The sequence below is a fragment of the Phaethon aethereus genome (genome assembly GCF_964289735.1).
Source record: "Phaethon aethereus genome assembly, chromosome: 10".
NCBI lineage: Eukaryota > Metazoa > Chordata > Aves > Phaethontiformes > Phaethontidae > Phaethon > Phaethon aethereus.
In genome coordinates, this window is record NC_138586.1 from 17,457,587 (window position 1) to 17,477,807 (window position 20,221).

The following is a 20,221-nucleotide window of genomic DNA, read 5'->3' on the forward strand; positions in this document are numbered from 1 at the left end:
ATTAGTTGGCTGATCATCGCTTCTACCCAAGTCATACACAGATCAAGCCTACAAATCTTTTATGCATCTAAAAATTGGGTTTGCTCTAAATATTGTTCTACAGCATGGTTTTCATCTTATGCTTACGGCTTAACATGGCTTTTGTTTGATGTATTTGACCATTTTTGTAAGTCAACCCTGATCTCTCGGGTGCTTTCTTCCTTAAATGCAAAGCACAGTGAGATGCTGCAGTATCTGATTGCAGAACAGAGCTGAAAGCAAAAGTAATGCAGGTTTTTGCAAGGGATGACCAGTAATCTGGAAAAAATATACAAATTTTGATACGTCATGAAGCATTGGCCAATTTCATATAAATATATACTCATGAGTTTTTGTGAAATACAAACTCGTGAGGTTTTGTGAATCTTGACCTGTCCTCTGATAAGTCATGAATTTTCAAAACGGTGCAAATGACAATAATTTTAGAGTAAAAGATGCACCGTTTCTGAAAATCATATTATTTCCCAAACGAAAACATTGGTTTGTTTTGTGGATTTGTAACTGCATCGACCTTAGATTCCACAAATTTACTTTTCTTAATTATTCTCATTATGTCCTATAATCAAGGTGGCTTTAGAAGTCTTGAAAACTCTGACTTGAGACTATAAAACCATTTCAGTTGCTATTTTAGAGATAAATACCAACAAGATGTTGGGATGGAGTTTATAGGAGATGAAAATGGCAATTGTGGCTGGAATCCATAGCAAAAGCTTCACTAGACAGGTCTTTTTAGTTTTCAGACATTACAGAAATTCCTGAGCATGATTTTATCCTCCACAGAGGCATGCAGCCTACATGAGGGATGAGGACAGGCCGAGAAGCCCACCACCCACTACCATGGACATCCTCTGTGGGCAGCAAACTGTGCGCAAAGAAGCTGAAAAATTCTACAGGAGAGACACTGGTGGAGAGAGATTTTGTGGAAACAGGGCATTACTGGCAGCGACACTCCGGCTACCCTTCACATAGGTGCCTGCAGAGTGGGGCACTGTCACCCTCCCGACCCGAGGTGCGCGGGCAGCCTCCGGTCACGCATCGGCACACCACCTCTGCACGCTCGTACCGGTAACTTGAGTAGAAAATCCTCCTGACTGAACCGAAACCCAATGTCGGTGAAGGTGCGCTGGAAAAACCCCGTGGGACGAAGAACCATCACTAAGTGCAGGTTCCCTGGGAAAGACGCCTGCAAGGAAACAGAGATGACATTCAACCTGGGGACGCAGCAGGTCCAACAACAGCTTCCGAACGCCTTGACAAGAGGGGGAAGCATTCAGATCTTCGTATTTCTTTTCCGATTGCCCCCGATAGCCTTTTTGTATTTTCAAAACAGGAAGGAGAGACACGGTAAGTGGTTTAGAGATACGGGGCGTAACTGCGGGAGGACTGTCCAGTCCCTCTTCCCTTTGGCACAGGCAAGAGTTCAGCCACGCACCTTGCACGGCCACTTATTATAAATTTTAATACTATATATTGTGTTCAACACTATAACTTGGGGAGTGAAATTACACCTTTGCAGGGAACACAGGGCTGGAACATCGAGGGGAATGACAGACAGATTGGGGAAGCAAAATTTATTGCCAGATGCGCTAATCATCCTTTAACTGCATCAAGCATACTCTTCTCGTCCCTGGTAATTGCCAGGCAACATTTAATTTATCGTAGGAATTTGGAATTTCCTGTCTACGCTGCTGGAGCCTTTTTTCAAGCATATGGTTGGCAGGTGTGTTTTTAAATAGATCTGTGAAAAAGGTGCTTGAGAATGAAAAAGAATTTTTAAGAAAGCAGGAGTCATATAATTAAACTACGGAGAAGTGCATGATGCAGAGAACCGAGTTAATTAAGATGTATGATTTTCTCTGAGATCCTGCCAGGTCAGGTTACATTTCTCCATATATTCCTCCTTATATTATCCTCTTCCATTATCCTCCAAGAAAGATGATAGTAGTATCTATACTGAGGGTGAGAGTAATGAATGTGTTTAGGTATTTTGCACTGCAGGGCACTTAATCTATGCCTTCAAAACAAAGATCACTCCCATAAACATGCATTAGCATGGTTCAAAAAAGCCGTAATTGAAGATATCCATGAACTGCACTGTAACTCGTTTGCTCTGTCTTCTTGTGCAGGAAAGGTCAGGCTGTGGCTTCCATTGCCCAAAGCTCCACTTAGAAATGGACAGTGACTTTTAGGATCAAATAAGCCACATAAATTCAATAGATAGATCTGCTGCTATTTTAAGTAAGAGCAGAAAAAAATAAAGAAATGAACATGAATGAAGTGCCAAATTCAACAAGAACTGTTCCAGGGACAAAGATTTGGCATTAGAAACAAGAGTAAACCATTAAATAACGTAGAACGTGCTGGCTCCAGGCCCCGAGCGCTGCACCCCTGTTACGCAGCACCTGGTTAGAACACGACGTCTCCGAAATGGCGGTCAGCCCCAGGCGTGCAGGGATGGCGACAGCCACGGCAGACCCAAGGAGCCAGCTTCCAACTCCATCAAACCTCCTGCTGGGCCAAAGGTCTAAACCTGGCCATGGAGTCACCAGCCCTTCGCAGCCCTGAGACGGGTCTTGCCCAAGAAAGGGTGGGCGAGAGGCTGCAGGAGATCCAGGGTCAGCTCCCTGCTTCAACGCCCCTTTAATTAGCTCTACAAGGAAGATCGGCTCTCCTGCAAGACAGCCACAGGCAGGGACTCCAACAGCCCAGCTACTAGACACAGCTCTGAAGAGAAGCCCATCTCAGAGACCTTACTGAGCTCAGGATTTTTAACCTGAGATCCCCATACTACTAGAAAAGAAAAGCATCCACAGGCTACTGGGTATCTCCAAGGAGTTGGAGTGGTTCCTCACTTTGAGACTGAGAAGGATCTCAGCCTGGGATGCAGAAAACCTTCACTGAGGAAAGCACCACCACAACTGGCACAGGCTTGTAGATATTTTGAATGAACTGAAAATTTACAGCATTAATATTTCACTGGAAAGTCTCTGGCAAGCTCAACACTCATCCTCCAGCACATCCCAGAGAAGCTGGCTGCCTCTCCCACCTCACCATGCTGGCTGTCCATTGGACCCAGTAAATGCTGCTATTGCTCTTTCCAGGCCCCTTGGCTGTCCTGGCTGGACCTTGACACTCTTCATGCTCCAGCATGTCCCACGGCACTAGGACATCCCAGGGAGACAGCTGTTGGTCTGCGTTCACGGCAATACTGTGCCTGTCCCTGCAGAGCTGCAAGGCCATCATGTGTCGCTCCCTCACATCCACCCTCATGTCCCTGTTTGCCTCATTTTACAACCTGGGGATTTACCGGTGGGCATTTCTCTGCAGACAGGATGACAGTAGCAGACCCCAATAAGGTTTCAAAGATACCACCAAGGTCCCACCGTGAGCTACAAACCCCGGACAGGATTTTTTTGCTCCAAGACAGGACCCACACCGCTGGTGTTTATGGTCCAAACTGACTTGAACCAAAGACTTGTGAGGCCAGTGGTCTTACAATGCTTTAAAGGAGCTTGGAGGATGCAATTTAGGTCCTTCTGCATGGTTATAAGTCCATTGTAGGTGAATCCAATGGTGAAGTCCCAGAGAGTTTGGGGAAAGTCACTGTTTCCAGCTCAGAAACACAACAGTGTGTTCAGCTCTCTGAACTTTAAGCTCCTACCTTGACCCCCTGTTGAAAAATGCGTCAGGAAGATCTCTGAGAAGAAAACCAGCCAGAGATACATCCTCCCTTGGTCTTATCTCACTAGCCCCCTCCATCCCCAGTCCCCTTTAACCCTGTTCGACACTTCAAGCAGACATGAATCTGCTTTGCCCTCTCCCTTCAAGTCCTTTTTGGCATGCCCGCTTCGTACGCAGAGCAGACTCGCTGGGGGAGGAGCCTGGGTCTCCAAACCATATTGCCCAAGGGGAAGCTGCAGACTTCGAATGTCTTCTCCTATGAGCCCTCGGGCAGGAAACCCACGGCTGTAGGAGGATGGACCAGCAACCAGGAGGCACAGCCGCCTGCCGAAACTACACTGCAATAGGGACAAGGTGTGAGATGCCTTTGGACACCTTTGGTTTCATGAATGCAGGATGCCAACACGTTCCATGCAACATACAAGAAGAGACCATAACCCGGCACTCGCATCCTTCTGCCACATCCACCACCGGGGCAAAGTCATCTTTGATACAACTTTATGCCCCATACACACACAACTGCATCCCTTCTGCTCCATGATGTGCTTCATCTCAGAGGCAGCTGGGTTTTCAGGACAGGTGATTTGATTTGCATTCAGTTTAGAAAGCATTTGAGGATTTTTCAGCTGATCTTATAAGATCAAGGTCAGCACTTATGAGTAGCTAAGAAACAAGAAATACAGCTTTGCAAATGATACCTAACCTATTTCAAGCATGGAAAAAACAAACAAGCCAAAAAATAAGCTTGCAGAAAGACAGCTACCAACCCAACCATGTCCTGTGCCCTCTTACAGACTTAAGAGAAAGGATGAAATGTTAAAAGTATATTTATATATACATATATGAAAATATCAAGAATTCTTCAGGGATAACATTCCTGAAGGGACTGTGTCTTTTTTAATCACTATTACAATTCAAGTTCTTCTCAGGGTTGAAGTGTAGATAAGTTACCTGCAAACTGAACTCTAATGATACTGAAGGTACTGCTGGAAAAAAAAACCCTTCCCCATAATATATTTGAGAAAGCAAAGACAGAAGGGTCCTTAATCTTGCCTTATGTTTTATCTTATTAACACTGAAAAGAATCTTGTGCATTCGACAAACTTGGGTTTAGGTAAGAAAACACCTAAAAGAACCCTCTAAGCCTTTGCCCTCTGCTATTCTCCTGCAGCGTATCAGGAAAGACAGAAAACTATCGGCGCAATTCCACTAAATCAGGCGGTTGGCAACATTTCACTGCTATTAACTATCTCACCGACCAAAGACCATGCTCAGAACGTCCCTCCCTTCTGAGGACACAACCGTGTGTACCTTAAAGCAACTTCTTAGACACACGCTCAGCTGTAACCACACCGACAGCCCTGCTACCCCTGACACAGGCGAACTGGGCTAATAAAGCACAAGAAAGGGCATGCATTGAACGCATCGCAGTTATTACCTCCTTAGGGAATGCCTCATCCTGACGCATTTAATGGGTTTTTTCCTAGTTTTAGGAATTCAGTTTTCCAAGAATATTCTTCCCTGCAGTTCTCTGGGGCATTCATGGGGTTGGAAATCAAGAAACGTAAAGAAAAAGTCGCATCTGGCCGCAAGTTCGTTCCTGAGCAGCGGAGGCTGAGGCCAGCGGCCCCTACACAGGTGCTGGAGTGAATGACGTTCTGCTGCCCCTTCAAGGAAACGTCACACCACAAACCGGCAGGTGCTGCTAATTTGGGCTTTAACTTTCCCCCGGCGCCAAAACGGGGCTCCCAAGCGCTCCGCTACCTTTATCGTAGCCGCCTGCAGAACCCCCCCCCCGCCCTCGCCAAGGCACCGCCGGTGCGCGAATTCCGCCCGTGCGCGCTCCCCGCGAGGGGCTCCGCGGGCCGCAGAGGCACCGCCGCGCCCGCGGTAAGACGTTCCTGACACCGCTCCCCGCGCTGCCCAGTCCACGCCGCTCCGGCCGGTACCCGCCTCACCCCCAGCTCCCTCCATCTTCCCCCCGCCCCGCTACCAAGAGGCCTCTCGCCGCTGCGGCAGGCCGGGCGCGCAGCCTTACCGCAGTGCCGCCGGCCCGCCGCCCGGCCCGCCGCGGGCTCGCCTCGGCCATGGCCGCGCCGCCGGGGCCGCCGGGGTGGGCTGCGGAACGGCGGGCGGGCGGGCGGACAGGCAGGGCAGGCAGGGCAGGCAGCCCTGCCGGCACCCGGCTCCCGGCTGGCAGCACCGCGCTCCTTCCGAGCGCCGGGCTGCTTGTTAAGGTGGAATGCCCAAAATCAGCCTGCAGACGGGGCCAGCCCTTTCCTTCGAGGATTGGGCGCGCGGCTGGGAGCCTTTGCCCGTCTCTTCACCCTTAGTCCCTCAAAGGGACGTTTTAAGGCCGTTCAGGCTTTTTGCGGGGGAAGTAAGGAAAGATGCTCCTGCCAAAGCCCAAGGCTTGGCCCTGGCAGCAGGGCCTGGCTCCCCAGGGCAAGCGGGGCCAGCGCGAGCCCGCGTCGCCCGCGCAATCAGAGACATACACAAAGAGTTAAGCAAAAATCTCTACAGGCTGATAGAATTTTTTTTTTTTTCTGGATCGGATGCACAACCGCAGAGCTGCAACTGCATATACGTGTGCTGAAAAAATAGGACACTCTGTGTAATGCAAATCCAGCTTATTTGCACTTCTTTATTCCAAAATTATACAAAGGTCAGAAAAAAGGGGTTTCTTTTTAATTGCAGCATGAGTTATGGTTTATGATTGGAAAGAAATCAAGATCTAATCCTTTGTGTTAGCTGCACAAAGGCAAGTCCAGCCAAACGTCTCCTGGACACAAAGACAGCCCTTCAGGGTCAGATCCTGCTTTTAAGGCAAGATTCCCAAGCCTTAAGATTTAGTGGACACAGGTTTCCTGCTTCCGACTCCGCTTTGCACAGAGCACCTCCTCGTTACCTACACCGACAGCCCCGACACTACAGGCAAAGTCACAGAGACACGCCGCACGTACGGGTACACAAATAGGGTGCGTGCTCAAAGGTCACACAATAATTACATTTTCTTATTAAACACAAAATGAATGACACTTCTGTAGAAGCTACAGACTAGGCCAGGATTTCTTCACATTTTAAACTTCCAAACTATGCAAAGCAACTACATCATCCTTAAAGGATGCTCTTAGTACTAGCACATGTTCAAACGCTGGCAGCAGAACTGAATTATGATGATCACTGTAAGAACTACTTTTTAAATGCTGCTTCTTCTCTAATGGTACTGTAACCATCCTTGGAAACTCAGTTTATAACATTCAGGAAAATCAGAACCCAAAATATTGACAGCGGTATCTTACGGACACTGCAAAAAGGTAACCCTCTCTTCCTTCGACGGGATGCCTATCAGCAAAACGCCATCAAAGCCAGGCATTTTCAATGCCAAGTTCAGCGGTACCAGTACTAACTAATTAAAATAGCGTAAGATCTTACTTTATCAGATCTAACCAGAATCAGGCAAGAGCTTGCTTTCTCAGTACACACCATTTACTTCATCCTCTGTCAGACGGATCAATGCCTTTAGCTGCTCAATGATTATAAGCAGAAACAGAGGCAATAATAATACGCACAGAATATTTTCATGGACCTACCCACATGGCATGGTCTGGTTGGGAAAGCATTTATCAATTAGCTCCTACCTATCTGCCCACCTATAAACAGGACTTTTCTACACCTGCATATACTACTGTAATACCATGCTCTGATTTCATGAGACACAATGCATCGCTGAGTTGCAAAAAGCTTACTTTTGAGGTACGTCCAGACGGGATACGTGCTAACGATGCGTAGCACACAAACATGTGCAATAGATACTTAAAATTACATGAACGCATACAGACACGTTTAAAACAGATTTTTCCACCCATGCCCGCATACAAATGCTTCTGAAGCCTGTTTTAGGAACCTAACACTTTCAGTCACTGACAATTAGGTAAAATATAGTCTCACTAATAACCAGTGACTAGAAAGAACATATATGAAGCCAAATTCTCCACCCATCAAAAGCATAGAACATGGCAAAAAACACATTTGAACCACTACGTGCAAAGTACAAAAACAAGCAAATGAATCCGTTAATACTCAAACAGCTCATTTACGCACCCAAATGAGGCATAGAGCTATGCCTGAATTAATTATAGAGACATAAAACAAAATACCACCTAGACAGAAAGCACAAGCATCATTGCTCGTCGTTCCCAGTGTTTCTGAAAGTGATACATAATGGGCACGATGACTTAGTACATTAAAAGAAATGAACATTAAAGAGGACTTACTGCTATTTTTTGGAGAGTCATTTTGACCGATGTCCATGTGTCCAATCTTCTATCCAGGATTAGGATAAATTTGGTGTCAGACTCATGTTGACTGTGAGATAAGAAAATACCAACAACCAGATAACAGTTTGAGGGAATGTGACCCTGTTCCCCAAAAACCCCAAACCCAAGAACACACAATGCAAACCACATTTTGAATTTTCCATGATTTCCAAAATTCCATTTGAAAATACTTCCCTGAGCAGACTCCCGCAAGAAATCTGGGAAGCCCACCTTACGGCTAGCCCAGGGTTAAGCATCACCTTTGAAATGGGCATTGCGTGGGAAGTGGAGACAACAGATTGCCCTTGAGAACCGCCCTGGGCTTGAGAAGGACTTTGCAGAGGTCGGGGGCAGCTGTGCTCCCCCTGAGCGGCTCAGGGGTGACCAGCAGCCCCCACCAGCCGCTGCCCCGAGACGCACATCCCTGCCCTCACCGCTGAGCTCTTCCCTCCCAGAGACCTTGCTACCGGCTTGCCCGGGCTACAGCAACCAAGCGATGACTCCTGGCTTGTTTTGGCACAAGGCAGCAGAGGTGACCCCAAGTCGGGGAAGGGTGATGCCAGCCTGGCCGGGGGCGCGGGGAGCTGCTGCTGAAACCGGCTGCCGGAGCTTCCCCGGCACCTCCCGAGCCCCGCTTGAGAGGCAGCGATTGCCAGGAGGCGATTCCCGACATGCTCCGGCGCGCGTTGCAAGCGCAGGCTCCCCGACATCCCTTTTGACACCCAAACAAATCCTTGAAGCCGCTTGGGAATCCCCAGTGCTACCAAGCGAGCCAGCAGCACCGGGGACACCCAGCTGGCAGGTGACCTACCCCGCAGGTGAGCTCCAGCCTGTAAGCCCAGCACTGCGTCCCAGGCCAGCTGGGCGCAGCCCCTCCAGGCCCAGCCCCTGACAATACAGGCTCCCGAGCAGCCTGGATTACTGGCCGGAATCACGCTTGCACACAGGGAAGGGTACGCCAGCTTGCAACCAAGTCCTCTGACGTGAGTGTATTTACAGGATCCTTGGGTAACATTTATGCTATTTATTTTGCGACGCTGGAACAGGATAGCCACGTCCCACACCACCCCATCCGGGCGTCCCAGTGCCGCGGAGGGGGTCCCAGTGCACGTGCTGGCTCCGAAGAGCTGGGTCAGGTACCTGCACGGGGCACGGCCCCACGCAGGCAGCCTACCCCAAGCACCGTCTTCGGTAATTCTTGCGTTTGGCAAGCGAAAACACATGGGGGATTACTCAGAAGTATCACGTGGCAGACAATACATGGCACCTTCACTACCGAAGAAAAAGATAGTCAGCGCAGGAGCTTTCATTCAGTGCACGTCTTGCTGCTCTGGTCTGTGATAGCCACACCTTTGACAAATACATTTAAAAGGAATGAGCAGTTGCGCCGAGAGGGAAAAAAAAAATTCCCTTTGGCTCATAATAACAAGTGACTCCCAAGCTGTCCTGCAACTATATGTTGTGGACCTCTAATGTCAGACGCTCAAAGCGCAAAGGTTTAGCGCGTATTTATACTTTGCCACTGAGGCATACCAGAAAAGAGCAGAGAAAATGGATAGCAGATTTTACACCTGGGTCATACACAGAACTTCTGGATGTAATAAAGCCTGAGGTTACAGACGGTGATCTGGATCAGTCACGACTTTTCAGCCAAAACCTTTTTTAGCTAAAATAGTTTTGGCGATATGAGACAATTCTGCAGGTTTCTGTCAGCTCTGTTCACCCCCACCACGAGTTAAATGACCCAGACGGCTGGGAGGGGGCAAAATGATCCTTCTGTCTGTGGTAAAAATTAAACCCTTTGGTTTTTCAGTACACCCTAAAACTTTAAAAGGTAGGTCTCCATCCCATGAAAAACAATTCCCCAACTCCTCAGGGTATTTCCCAACAGGCTGCCAATAAAAAAATTTAAAAAATAAAAAAAAAGTGTTTATACAGCACCTCTGTCATCGTAGCAAAACCTGAAGAAAACCCCCAGAATCCAAGTAATTTAGAAAAGGCAGCCAGACTGTAATGCTTTGCCAGTTAATAAAAGTAAGCCAAAGTATGCCATTTACTCAGGACAAGGTTATATTCAGGCAGTAGCCTCTCAGCATGGTAATTTACTTTTATCAGTTCCCTTACAGACACAAAGAAGAAAGTTCCCAGCTGTCCAAAAGCCTTGAAACCTACCGTGGGAAATTTTAATTTATTCTGGGGCTAGTGGAGCAAGTCTGTGACAGTTTGCAACCCAGGCCTTGCAGGTTTATCAGATTTCCAGTACTGCAATGTACCTTTTAGACTGACAATAACAATAAATCAATACTTTCTCACCGAGGCCGCAAGGGGTGAGTTCATTTGCATCCAGCAGCAGAAAGATGGAGACAGATAACCAGGTCAAGGATTATTTCTCTCCAGGTGCCTCTTGTCACCTGTTTTTTCTATTTTGTCCACGTTGCAGGACGCACCAGACTAAAAATAAAGACTTGGGAAGTTTTGTGGGAGGACTCGAAATCGGATCCCGGAGTCTGCAGTTGTGAGATTTATCGCAGGACTGAGAGACTCCTCGTGGCTGGGGGGATCAGAGCAGGACCTGCTGCCTAGTATTTAAATTCAGAGGTATTTATAGCCAACAGCACCCTTTGCTGTTTCATTATTCTGTGCCATCAGCCCCGGCTCTAAATCACTTTGTACTTCACTTCCCGACGTAAGGGAAACATGCCGAGCTTCTCTGAATACCGAGAAGCTGGATAGTCAAACAAGACCACTCTTCAGGTCTTCTTTCTGCAAGCACTGGTTCTGCAAAGCCAGCCTGAAGGCAGGCAGGCAGGCAGAACCTCAGCAGGCAGGCAGGCAGCCCCTCGGCAGGCAGCCCCTCGGCAGGCAGCCCACCGCACGCAATTTGGCTTGGGCGCGCGGGGCGTGAAAGGTGAGGACCTGCAGCTTATTTCTCTGTACAGCTCTTCCTTAAAAGCACTTCTGCAGCTGCCTCCTGCCTGCGGCACGGCTCCCAGGGATCCTAAAGTAAAATTAACTTGCCTACAACTCGCCCTTCTCCTGGCTCTGTTATTAATGAGCTCACCCGGCTGAGCAATTAGTAGCTTGCAGCATCCATCTCCTTTATCTAACTATTATTTCCAGGAGAAAAATGCTTCATGACGTTCAGCTTCTTAAAATACTACAGACCTGACACCCCATGATGTTTCCTCAGACTAGTGTCGGTAGGACGGGGTCAGCCCTTGCTGCTGATTGCATGGGAAAGGCACCGTGCGCGGGGTTTTGGTACGCCCATACCGCACCATAGCTACGCGGTGCCGGTGCATCCACAGCTAACTGACACGCAGATGAAATATTTACCTCTTTTAGGGACTTTCTAGCGCAAAGCCTGAGTTCTGATCCCATGACGTGATACCGCTGAGGGACACGTACCGAGGGGTACAAAGGCTGACGCACGCCTTCCACCCTCACCCGTGTGATGCTTTTCCTTGCTCCCCAACACCACAGCCTTTTCGACCCCAAAGTGCTAAAAAGCACATGTTTTTAAGATGTCAGGTACTGAGGCAGGCTGTTATGGTGGTAAGAGGAGCAGAGAAGCATGATTAAAGTGGTTTTACTAACAACACGCGGAACATGTTTGGGTCACCAGCAAGCTCGCAGCTCTCATTAGTTGCTTGATTGAGTTTGACCTATTACAGGACTGCTCATCATGCTAATGCCAGGGTGTTTACAGACATATGAAATAAGAAGCCCTGGAGAAACCGGGCAGAGCTGGGAAGCGCAGTTGCACAGACGCGGGCTGCCCGCGCAGCACGGAGGAGAAAACTCTCCGCCTGCTGCGGCACGCTCCTGTCCGTGCTGGGACGGTGCTCAGCGGGCCAGGGGCCCACAGAACTTCAGAGTCCATCCAAAAAGAGGACAGAGGAACCAAAGGCTCTCTTTTAACTGCAGAGGTGGCCAAACACATGGTACTTCGTCTGAGGCAGCCGCTGACGGAAAGCTCTCATCTAAGCTGCTGACCACCTGCTCTCCCTGTAGGAAGAAATTTGCCAAAACGGGCATTATTCAAGGAAATTAAGCATTCCAGGTAACTGAGTCACCAGACTCAGCAGCAAGAAACAGGAGGGCCATTAATCTTAGTACACAGCCCTGCATGTGGCACCGGCAGACTGTCAGCCACTTAACCCCAGACACAGGCAGGCAATGGGCGCTGCGGCACGCTGCTGAGCCGTCGCCGGTAATGGGGACCCCAAACGGTTTGTTCCTGTAATTAGTCTCTTCCTCCAGTTACATTTCTCTTTTTCCACAGCCATGACTCTCTATTTGTGCATGTCAAAATACTCTGCAGTGGCATGGCATATTTAAGCGGTGACACATGTCAAAGCTTAAGGAAAGTTTGCTGTTAATTAGAAACTTAATGAAGTAAATTTATGATACACGCAGGCTGGCAAGTCATAGGGATGATGTTGCTTTTTACTCTGCAGCTGGACACCGTAAGGGCTTGCATCATTCGTCTTCTCCCTTTTACTTGCTCTGAGAGCTGAAGATGTCACTCACCTCCACGCATGGCATTCCCCTGAAGTTCCCCCGCCTGACCCAGGCAGGACCGACACCTCTGCCCATCCCAGGCAAGAGCTAAAAGGGAGCCACATACCTCGGGACTGACGTTAGGTACGTTAAGACTTTGGATACGATCTCCTCGGGCACCTCGTTGAAGCGAGCGTTGTCGGGGAGGGTGATGATCCAAGCCTTGTCTTTCCCTCGGCCACCTGGAACAAAGACAAGGATGCTTCCCAGGTCCACTGGGCAGGTCAGAAAACATGCTGCCATCGTTACAGAATTTTTTTTACATCATCAAAACAGCAAAAGCGGGTCAAATCCCGCCTCCCATTTCAAGCACAGCACACACGCACAGGTGGTAGAAACACATGTATTAGGTACCAGATGTTTCTTTTATTTACTGAGCGTTGTTTACACGGGACAGCAAAAGAAGTCAGAAAAACAAGGACAAATCAGCATGCTGGTCTGGAACCTACAGAAATACATTTCAAAGCAAAACGCTTGTTAATGCGCCGAGTGTTTGAAGGTAAGAATATTTTACAGTATGGCTTGAGACAGAAACCTAATATGCTCTTTCAAACTGCCTCAATGTTTTATTAACAACATTTCTAGTGGCACTGGAGACTACCTGATGGATAATATCCCGACCGGAGTACCATTTTGCCAAATAGCGTGGAAGTCCGTCTGGAGTATTTAATTACCGCACAGAGAGGGACCCCGAGGAGTTCGCCATACTCACCAGAAAGAAAAGCAAACTCTTTCATCAAATCACCGCTGATGTCCTTTGCACAGATGGGTATTGCCGTTTCTGGGAAAAAAGCAAAAGCAGCAGTCAAAAAAGAAGCAAAAATCCGAAGCGAACACATTTATCAATGTGTTAACCCAAAGGCAGGATTTGAACCAAATGCAGCTTCCCTAAATTATACAGGAAATTTTGTAACAAAGGATATATGGTTCTCCTAGGAACCAACGTTTCCGACGACCCTAACCGGGCCAACGCCGCAGGCCAGCAGCAAACACATCCTATCAAACGTACTACGGGAGCCGGAGCGCTGCCCTCAGCAGGGTACAGCCAACGTTAATTTTTCTCTTTTGGAGTTACTAGTTTCACCCCCCGATTTTGCAAGCTCCCCCGGTGCCTCCCGCCCACGGCGAGGTAATGGGCCGAGGTTTCTGCTGGGAACGGCGGCGGCCAAGGCTGCTGCACCGGGACCGAGGTTGGGTTTTCAGACTTACGGGCTTTAATTTTAAGCAAATAAGCTTCTGAAATCATGTTTTCATCTGGCACGGGGCCACACGCGCTGGAAAGGCTGTTGTTCTTAGGCTCGGTTATTAGATTTCTTTTTAATTAAATAATGGGAGAGGCTGGTTTAACACCATATTTAGCACACCGACCATTTCAGTGGCAATGAAGCTCATCGGAACAATACACACAATTTTACCTTTCACTGGGAGCAGGAAACAAAAAACAGACTCAGTAAACACAAGAGGAGCTTATAGCTGGCAGACATTTTCCTGGATTATCTATAAATGGAATGACAGCTAAAAATTAAACATCCTTGTTCCTGCAAATAAATGCTTTAAAGCACATCTATACAGATTAAAGTCCTTGTGCTTTCTGATAATTGAATTTTAAACACTTGATTATTTTACAGAGTTGGTCCCAGGGAGTAATCTTTTGGCTGTTTTAAATCACACGGGCTGCATACTTCTGCACACTCCAGCGTAATCAATATTTATTCTACTGCCCTTTTTCCAAAAGCTTTCTGGGTCACTTCGACGTTATCTAAGGGTTTTTCAGGCCTTTAATCGGCTGTAGGGAGCCGCAGCACAGCAGCCCAGAGGTGCACGGGGCGGGGGGTACTCTGCCTCCCGCAGCCCCCGCCGGCCACGGGCCGCTCTCTGCTCCCCAGGCACACGCTGCTGGTTTTTTTTCCTCTTGTAGATAAAAATGTTATTTTTGCTTGTTAAGGATCGAGCCTCGGTCCCACCGGCATCTACAGAAACATTCTTGATTTTAACAGACCTCAGAATTGGTCTTGGTAAGAAAGAAGTTTGTTTTGCAAAGATATTTCAAATATTTCTCTCTCATCCAAGTGCTTCACCTAAGTTGAGGACAAGCAGTGGCAACAGATTTCTTCTCCATTAGTTGATTTTTTTTTCCACGTCGATAGTTTCATACTGATAAAAATCACATTTAATAACTTCATGAGTTCCAACACGTGAAGGAGATGATATTAAACAGGTGGGTCTTTGAAAATACAAGACAGAAGCCCGCGGCTGCGCACGTGGGAAGCGTGGGGCTGTTCAGCAGCTTGTCTGTTTGCAGTCGCAGCGAAGCCCGTCCCCAAAGGCAGCTCACCTCGCCTGCCCCTGCCGACCGCTTTCCCGGGAACCACAGAATCACGGGGCCGTGGTTGGAAGGGTCCTCAAAAGATCATCTGGTCCAACCTTTCATAGGAAAGGGAGCCTAAGTGAGATTATCCAGCAACCGGATGCCCAATCGCGTCTTGAAAACCTCCAGCGACGGGGACTCTTCCGCATCCCTGGGCAGGTTGTTCTAGTGAATGATTGTTCTTATTATAAAAAATTTCTTTCTTATGTTGAGATAAAACTTCTCATGGTGCAACTTGCACCCGTTGCCCCTTGTCTTCTCCATGGGACTGCTTGTGAAGGGAGAGCCTCAGTCCTCTTTGCAGCTGCCTTTTAAGTAGAGGAATACTTGAAAAGACAGAAACAACACTTGAAAGTCCATTTTATTGGCGCGGGGGGGAAGTTAATTTTTGAGAATTCACCAAACTGAACAATAAGGGAAACCAAAATTTAATGGTTAAGATGCAGCCACGGGCAAGCCAGGCAAAGTTTTGCCCTGCGCTGTAACCCCCGCACGTGACTCAGATGCTCAACAGTGAAAGCAAACACAGTTCCAGGTTTACAGTAAATGCAGCTTTTGCTTCTGGTTCTGCAGCGATATGGGACGGAAATGGTTTATTGATAGCTGTCCAGGACACGGGCTGGGGAAAGGGGGTTAACCTTTGCATGGTTAAAAAAAGAAATTAAAAAAAATCACTTAATTAAAAAGTTTCACAAGATATTTTCTCACCGAGAACAACATAACAATCTGCAGCCCTGAACTAAGCTGGAGACAACCATGGCTGGAAAAAAAAGCAGCATTTTTCTACAGATATTTTCAAACTTTGCTTTCCAGAAGAGGAATACCATCTGAGGAACGCATGCTTTAACCCCAGAATTCAGTGCTGATTCTCTGACGTCCCTCTTACCTGCAGTTTCCCGATGATCATCATGGGAACTGCAAAACCAACTGATGTTTTAATCCCACCCGTTTTAATCCCGCTGTGCCGTGCCCTCTGCAAGCGCGGGCGCAGGCGACCCTCATCCTGTGCAGCCCACCAGCTCAGCAAGCACCACCGGGGCCATGCCAGCAGGCGGACCTGGCCTTTCTGGGGTTTGAGGTGCAAAGCGGCATAGTACAGGGGTTCCCACCACACTCAGGAACGATCCAAGGAGGGACCCGCTTTGGGAGTCATGGTTTCCAGCGAGGACCTTGCTCTCCAACATTTTATTCCACTGAAAGTTTCATCCTTGACTTCAGCCCAGTGGTGGAGACCCAGATTCCTACAGGACCCTTATGACTTTGAGTTTCTCATTTCCCAAGGGATGACATTTTTGGAAGAGGGTAGCACCTTCAGAAAATCAGGCCCTGCCGAGCAGTCCCAAGTAGCGCACCCAAAATAACTCATTCAAGGGAAAACCATGCTGGAGTACTTTGCTGCAGGCAGCAAAGGCTCAGGGAGCATTTCCCTTACAAACCCTCCCCATCTGCTGCAGGGTAAAAGAATCCAACAAGCGACGGAGGAGAAGGACGGCTGCCATTTGGTAAGGTCAAGGCACAACAACAGGCTGATTGTGGTCCCACGAGAGCCGCTCCTCGGCCAGCTCATCACTCGCTCTTGCATTGGCCATCGGACTCAACCTCCTGGGCAAATGTTAAGGAAACTCAAGTGCTGGCATCAAATTCGCAAGCGTGTTGCTGTGCCTGCGGCACATCAGTTGGATGTTACTATAAATCCTCTACAGAAACATGGCCTCTGTCCTCAAATATTAACCTCTGGAAAAAGAGCAGTGAAAGGCAGTGGGGCACCAAAGACATCCGCCTCTCAAACAAGGCTTCAGTTGATGTTCGTTAGCAAACTGAAGACTTCTTTGAAGGACACTCTTGGAACAGTACGGAAAAGACCCCAGGGTACCGGCCAGCACTGGCTATGAACAGTACAGCCAGCCTGCATCTTGCTTGGCACAAGGTGGAGGAAGTCAAGGTTTCACGCAAGTCCACTCGTTTCTCTTAAAAAGAGGCTTTGTGATCATCAGCTGTTACAGGACAGAGCTGTGCTGTTACAAAATCAAGCCCGAACCCCCACGTTACGGCATCCCAGAGCGCTACGAACTACACTGCTATCCCCACGCAGTTGGTATGACCTCAGGCTTCAGGGTCTTACTAAAAAACAAGCAGCATCTGGATGACAAATTGTCATTACAGTGTAGTAACATTTTTTTATAGAGGCCCTAAACTGGGTATTTATAAAATGCTGCTGCCATTATTACATTCAGAGATTCCTCTACAAAGGAGATCGTTGCCATGACACAGCGTTTCGGAGGATGCGTGAAGCCAAGCAGGGAAAAGAGAAAAGGGAAATACAGCATCTCTACCCTGCTGAGAAAAACTAACGTGGCTTGTCAGGGAGCCCCGCTGAATCCGTCCCGTCCCCATCATTTGGTTACACACTCCAGAACATTTCGCTGGGTCCGCGCCATAGGACTGTATCTCAAGGCCATTGCACAAGCTGCGGCTGAATGATGCTTATTGTTAGAGACCTTCCCTTTCGAGGCGATTCAAGTGTGGAGGGACTTTCACGTACGGTGGAGGTCTGCAGTGACTTTCAGAGAGGGGACAGCTACAGCCTGAGTCCAAATTACTCTCGTAAAACTCAATTAAACAAAGTGCTTTGCTCTTTGGCAACTTTTGTTTTCTTTTCCAAACTTCGCAGGCCCGCAGCATCTGCAGACGGCAGCTGTGTAACGCGTCTGCCAAGCCGATGTCATAGCGCCTTACACTTCATAAAACTGACCGAATGTTGTTTGCAACTATAAAAGCCATTTGGAGATGGCTTTGTTGTGAATCAAGAATAGCAGCTTTCCATGTGAGGGTTGCTGCCATAGTCTAGGAAACAAAACTGAAGTAAATCAAATGAAAAGGGGATCACGTTGAGCTTCTCCACGATCTGCTTGTTCTCAGCTGCTTATCCACTTGGATCTCTACATCCAATGACGCAGACTCAGGGAGCCTGCAAACCAGCCCATCTGTAACCTACTTCCATTCCCCTCAGTGAATTTCTGGGCTAACGGGGGTCATCAGCCAGCGCCTGTCTCGGGTCGTCCCACGGCAGGAAGGTCCACCCGCCCCCAGAAGTTCCTTTGAGGCTAACGTCACCCGTAACGCAGACCTACATAAACCAACAGTGTTTGCAGGAAGGTCTGGTGCTCGGGGAGTTTCGATGAACGGGGTTTCTCCCAGCTGCCACGGGCACCCCCGTCCGACGCCGGCGTGGGTGCGAGCCTCCCCGCACAGCCCATGGAGCACAAGCTCGGCTGGGCATGAGGATTAAGCCATCCCCGCCTTATCTGCTTTACGCAGGAGCGGGAACAGAAATCCCGCGGAGCAGAGTGTCCCAGCCATGAACCCAGCGCAACACAGAGCAGCCCTTCCAACCGCTCCAGCTGACGTTGCTCCACTTTGCAAAATTAAATATTCATTGGGGCAGAGGACAGAAGCAGAGTCCTGTATCTGGGGAGAAAGACCAACGCACCGCCCTGCAGTTCGTCCCCCGAACGCAGCCCGGCTTGCTCTAGCACACGCAAAACACTCAGGAGGGACCCCGCAGCCCATCGCTCGGGGCGCTCGCTTTGGATAAGGGGAACAGTTTCACTTGAAATTTAATTATCTGCAAGAGCCAAAGAGCTCCTCCAGAAATCCATCCGACAGCAGCGGCCGGGGCCCCAGCTTGCTGCAGGAAGCCCGAGCCTCCATCGCCCCGCGCGCGTCCTAGCCGGCGAGCGGCTGCGCCTCACCCGGCTTTCTCCCCGAGCGATTTCAAAAGACTTTGGACTCAGCCCAGCACATAAGAAGAAACATCTCCATTCTCCCCATCAGCACACCACATCCAGAAAGCAAGACAGAGGGAGCTGTTAGAGAAAAAAAAAAAAATACTATTTCATACCGTCTGCGAACCGCCCTGCTGTGAGCGTCACGCTTGCACGAGGTCCGCGCAAAGCCCGTCCAACAGCACAGTGCCGAGCGACAAGTGCCCGTCGCCGGCTGTGGGGAAGGAGTGGGGCAGGAGCAGGGGGGCACGCCGGCAGCGGCCGCTACCGCCCGGGCACCGCTTCACCCAGTATCTTCCCGGGCATCGCGCCCCACCTGCGCGGTCTCCAAGCACCGGCGTCCCCCACGAGCTTATAGCTGGAGTAGGCTCCTAATTTCCACGTCACCGGATCCACCCTCCCGCCTCTCTGCCCTGCTCCGTACCCGCCCGGGAAGAGGCCGCGAGGCCGCGTACGCACAGAGCGCGCGTTCACGCGGCGTTGGTGGGACGGGGAGCCGGGGGGGGCTGGCGGCTGGCCAGGCGGCACAGGGCCGCTGGAGACACCGTGCCGAACCGCACGCTCACCAGAGAGCGCGCGGCAGAGAACAGCACGTGTGCTCCTCAGCAAGGCCTGCTGTTCTCACCGGGAGCTTATCTACAGGACCGGGGCTGAGCGCAGGACTGACGCCACGGTCCTGAGCTGCTTCCTGGCGTTGAGGCTGAAGTCTTCAGCCGCCGGGAGCAAATCGTGTCTCCCACCGCTTCAGTTCCTCATCTGCAAAGGGAACAGGCACAAGCGCCAGCAGGATGCCACATTAGCAGAGGGCCACCAGCATGCCTCGCGACAAGGGCAGAAGAGACCCCCGCAGCCCCCATCCGTCAGGCCAGCGCAGGTGTCCACGTCTGATGGGTGGTGTGAGAGCTGGCACCAAGGGGTGGGTGTTAAAACCCCCCTTGAACTAACGGCTGGATGGTGTTGGACTAACCTGGACAGCTGGGTAAGAAAAGGTCTCCACAACCCACGGGACTGGTTTCTGGATGCACCAAAGCACTGAAGGTCTCGGGACCAGCCACGAAGCCCACCAGCCAGGACTTGGCGGCTTCCTCCGTAGGGACCTGGGGCCAAGGGATCGTTTCTCCCTACAAGTGAGTTTGCAGCACACCGGCTCACAGGGGCTGGCCGGTCCCGCACCAGGGACTTCCAAAAATTCACAGGGAAGAAAAGCAGAGGAGTGTCCTCGTGAGAGACATTGCTACTCGGTTCCACCAAACTCATCCAGAGCTGCGGAGCACGTGGGCGTTAACAGCCTGATGATGCAACTACTCCTTTATAGCTGAGGTAACAGCCTGGCCACAGATTTAGACCCGTGGGGACCTTTTCCCCACAGGATGAATACCCTGCAGTGAAGCACGGCCCAAGTCAAACAAATTTCCTTCTCTCCACACCCCAGAAGTTCATCTGCTGAAGAAACTTAGAGACTTGAT

General features: G+C 49.5%; 1 protein-coding gene across 1 annotated transcript in view; it reads right to left on the reverse strand.

The window, feature by feature from the left end:
- MCF2 (MCF.2 cell line derived transforming sequence) overlaps positions 1-20,221 on the reverse strand; it is a gene marked incomplete at its 3' end in the record, with an annotated part of 60,109 nt that overhangs the window by 33,477 nt on the left and 6,411 nt on the right. Inside the window, exons 2-5 of the mRNA XM_082004053.1 lie at positions 13,315-13,383; positions 12,670-12,784; positions 7,998-8,088; positions 1,103-1,222 (exon numbers count right to left, since the gene is read on the reverse strand). Of these exons, the coding sequence (XP_081860179.1) occupies positions 1,103-1,222; positions 7,998-8,088; positions 12,670-12,784; positions 13,315-13,383 (395 nt within the window). The remainder of the gene's footprint in view (positions 1-1,102; positions 1,223-7,997; positions 8,089-12,669; positions 12,785-13,314; positions 13,384-20,221) is intronic.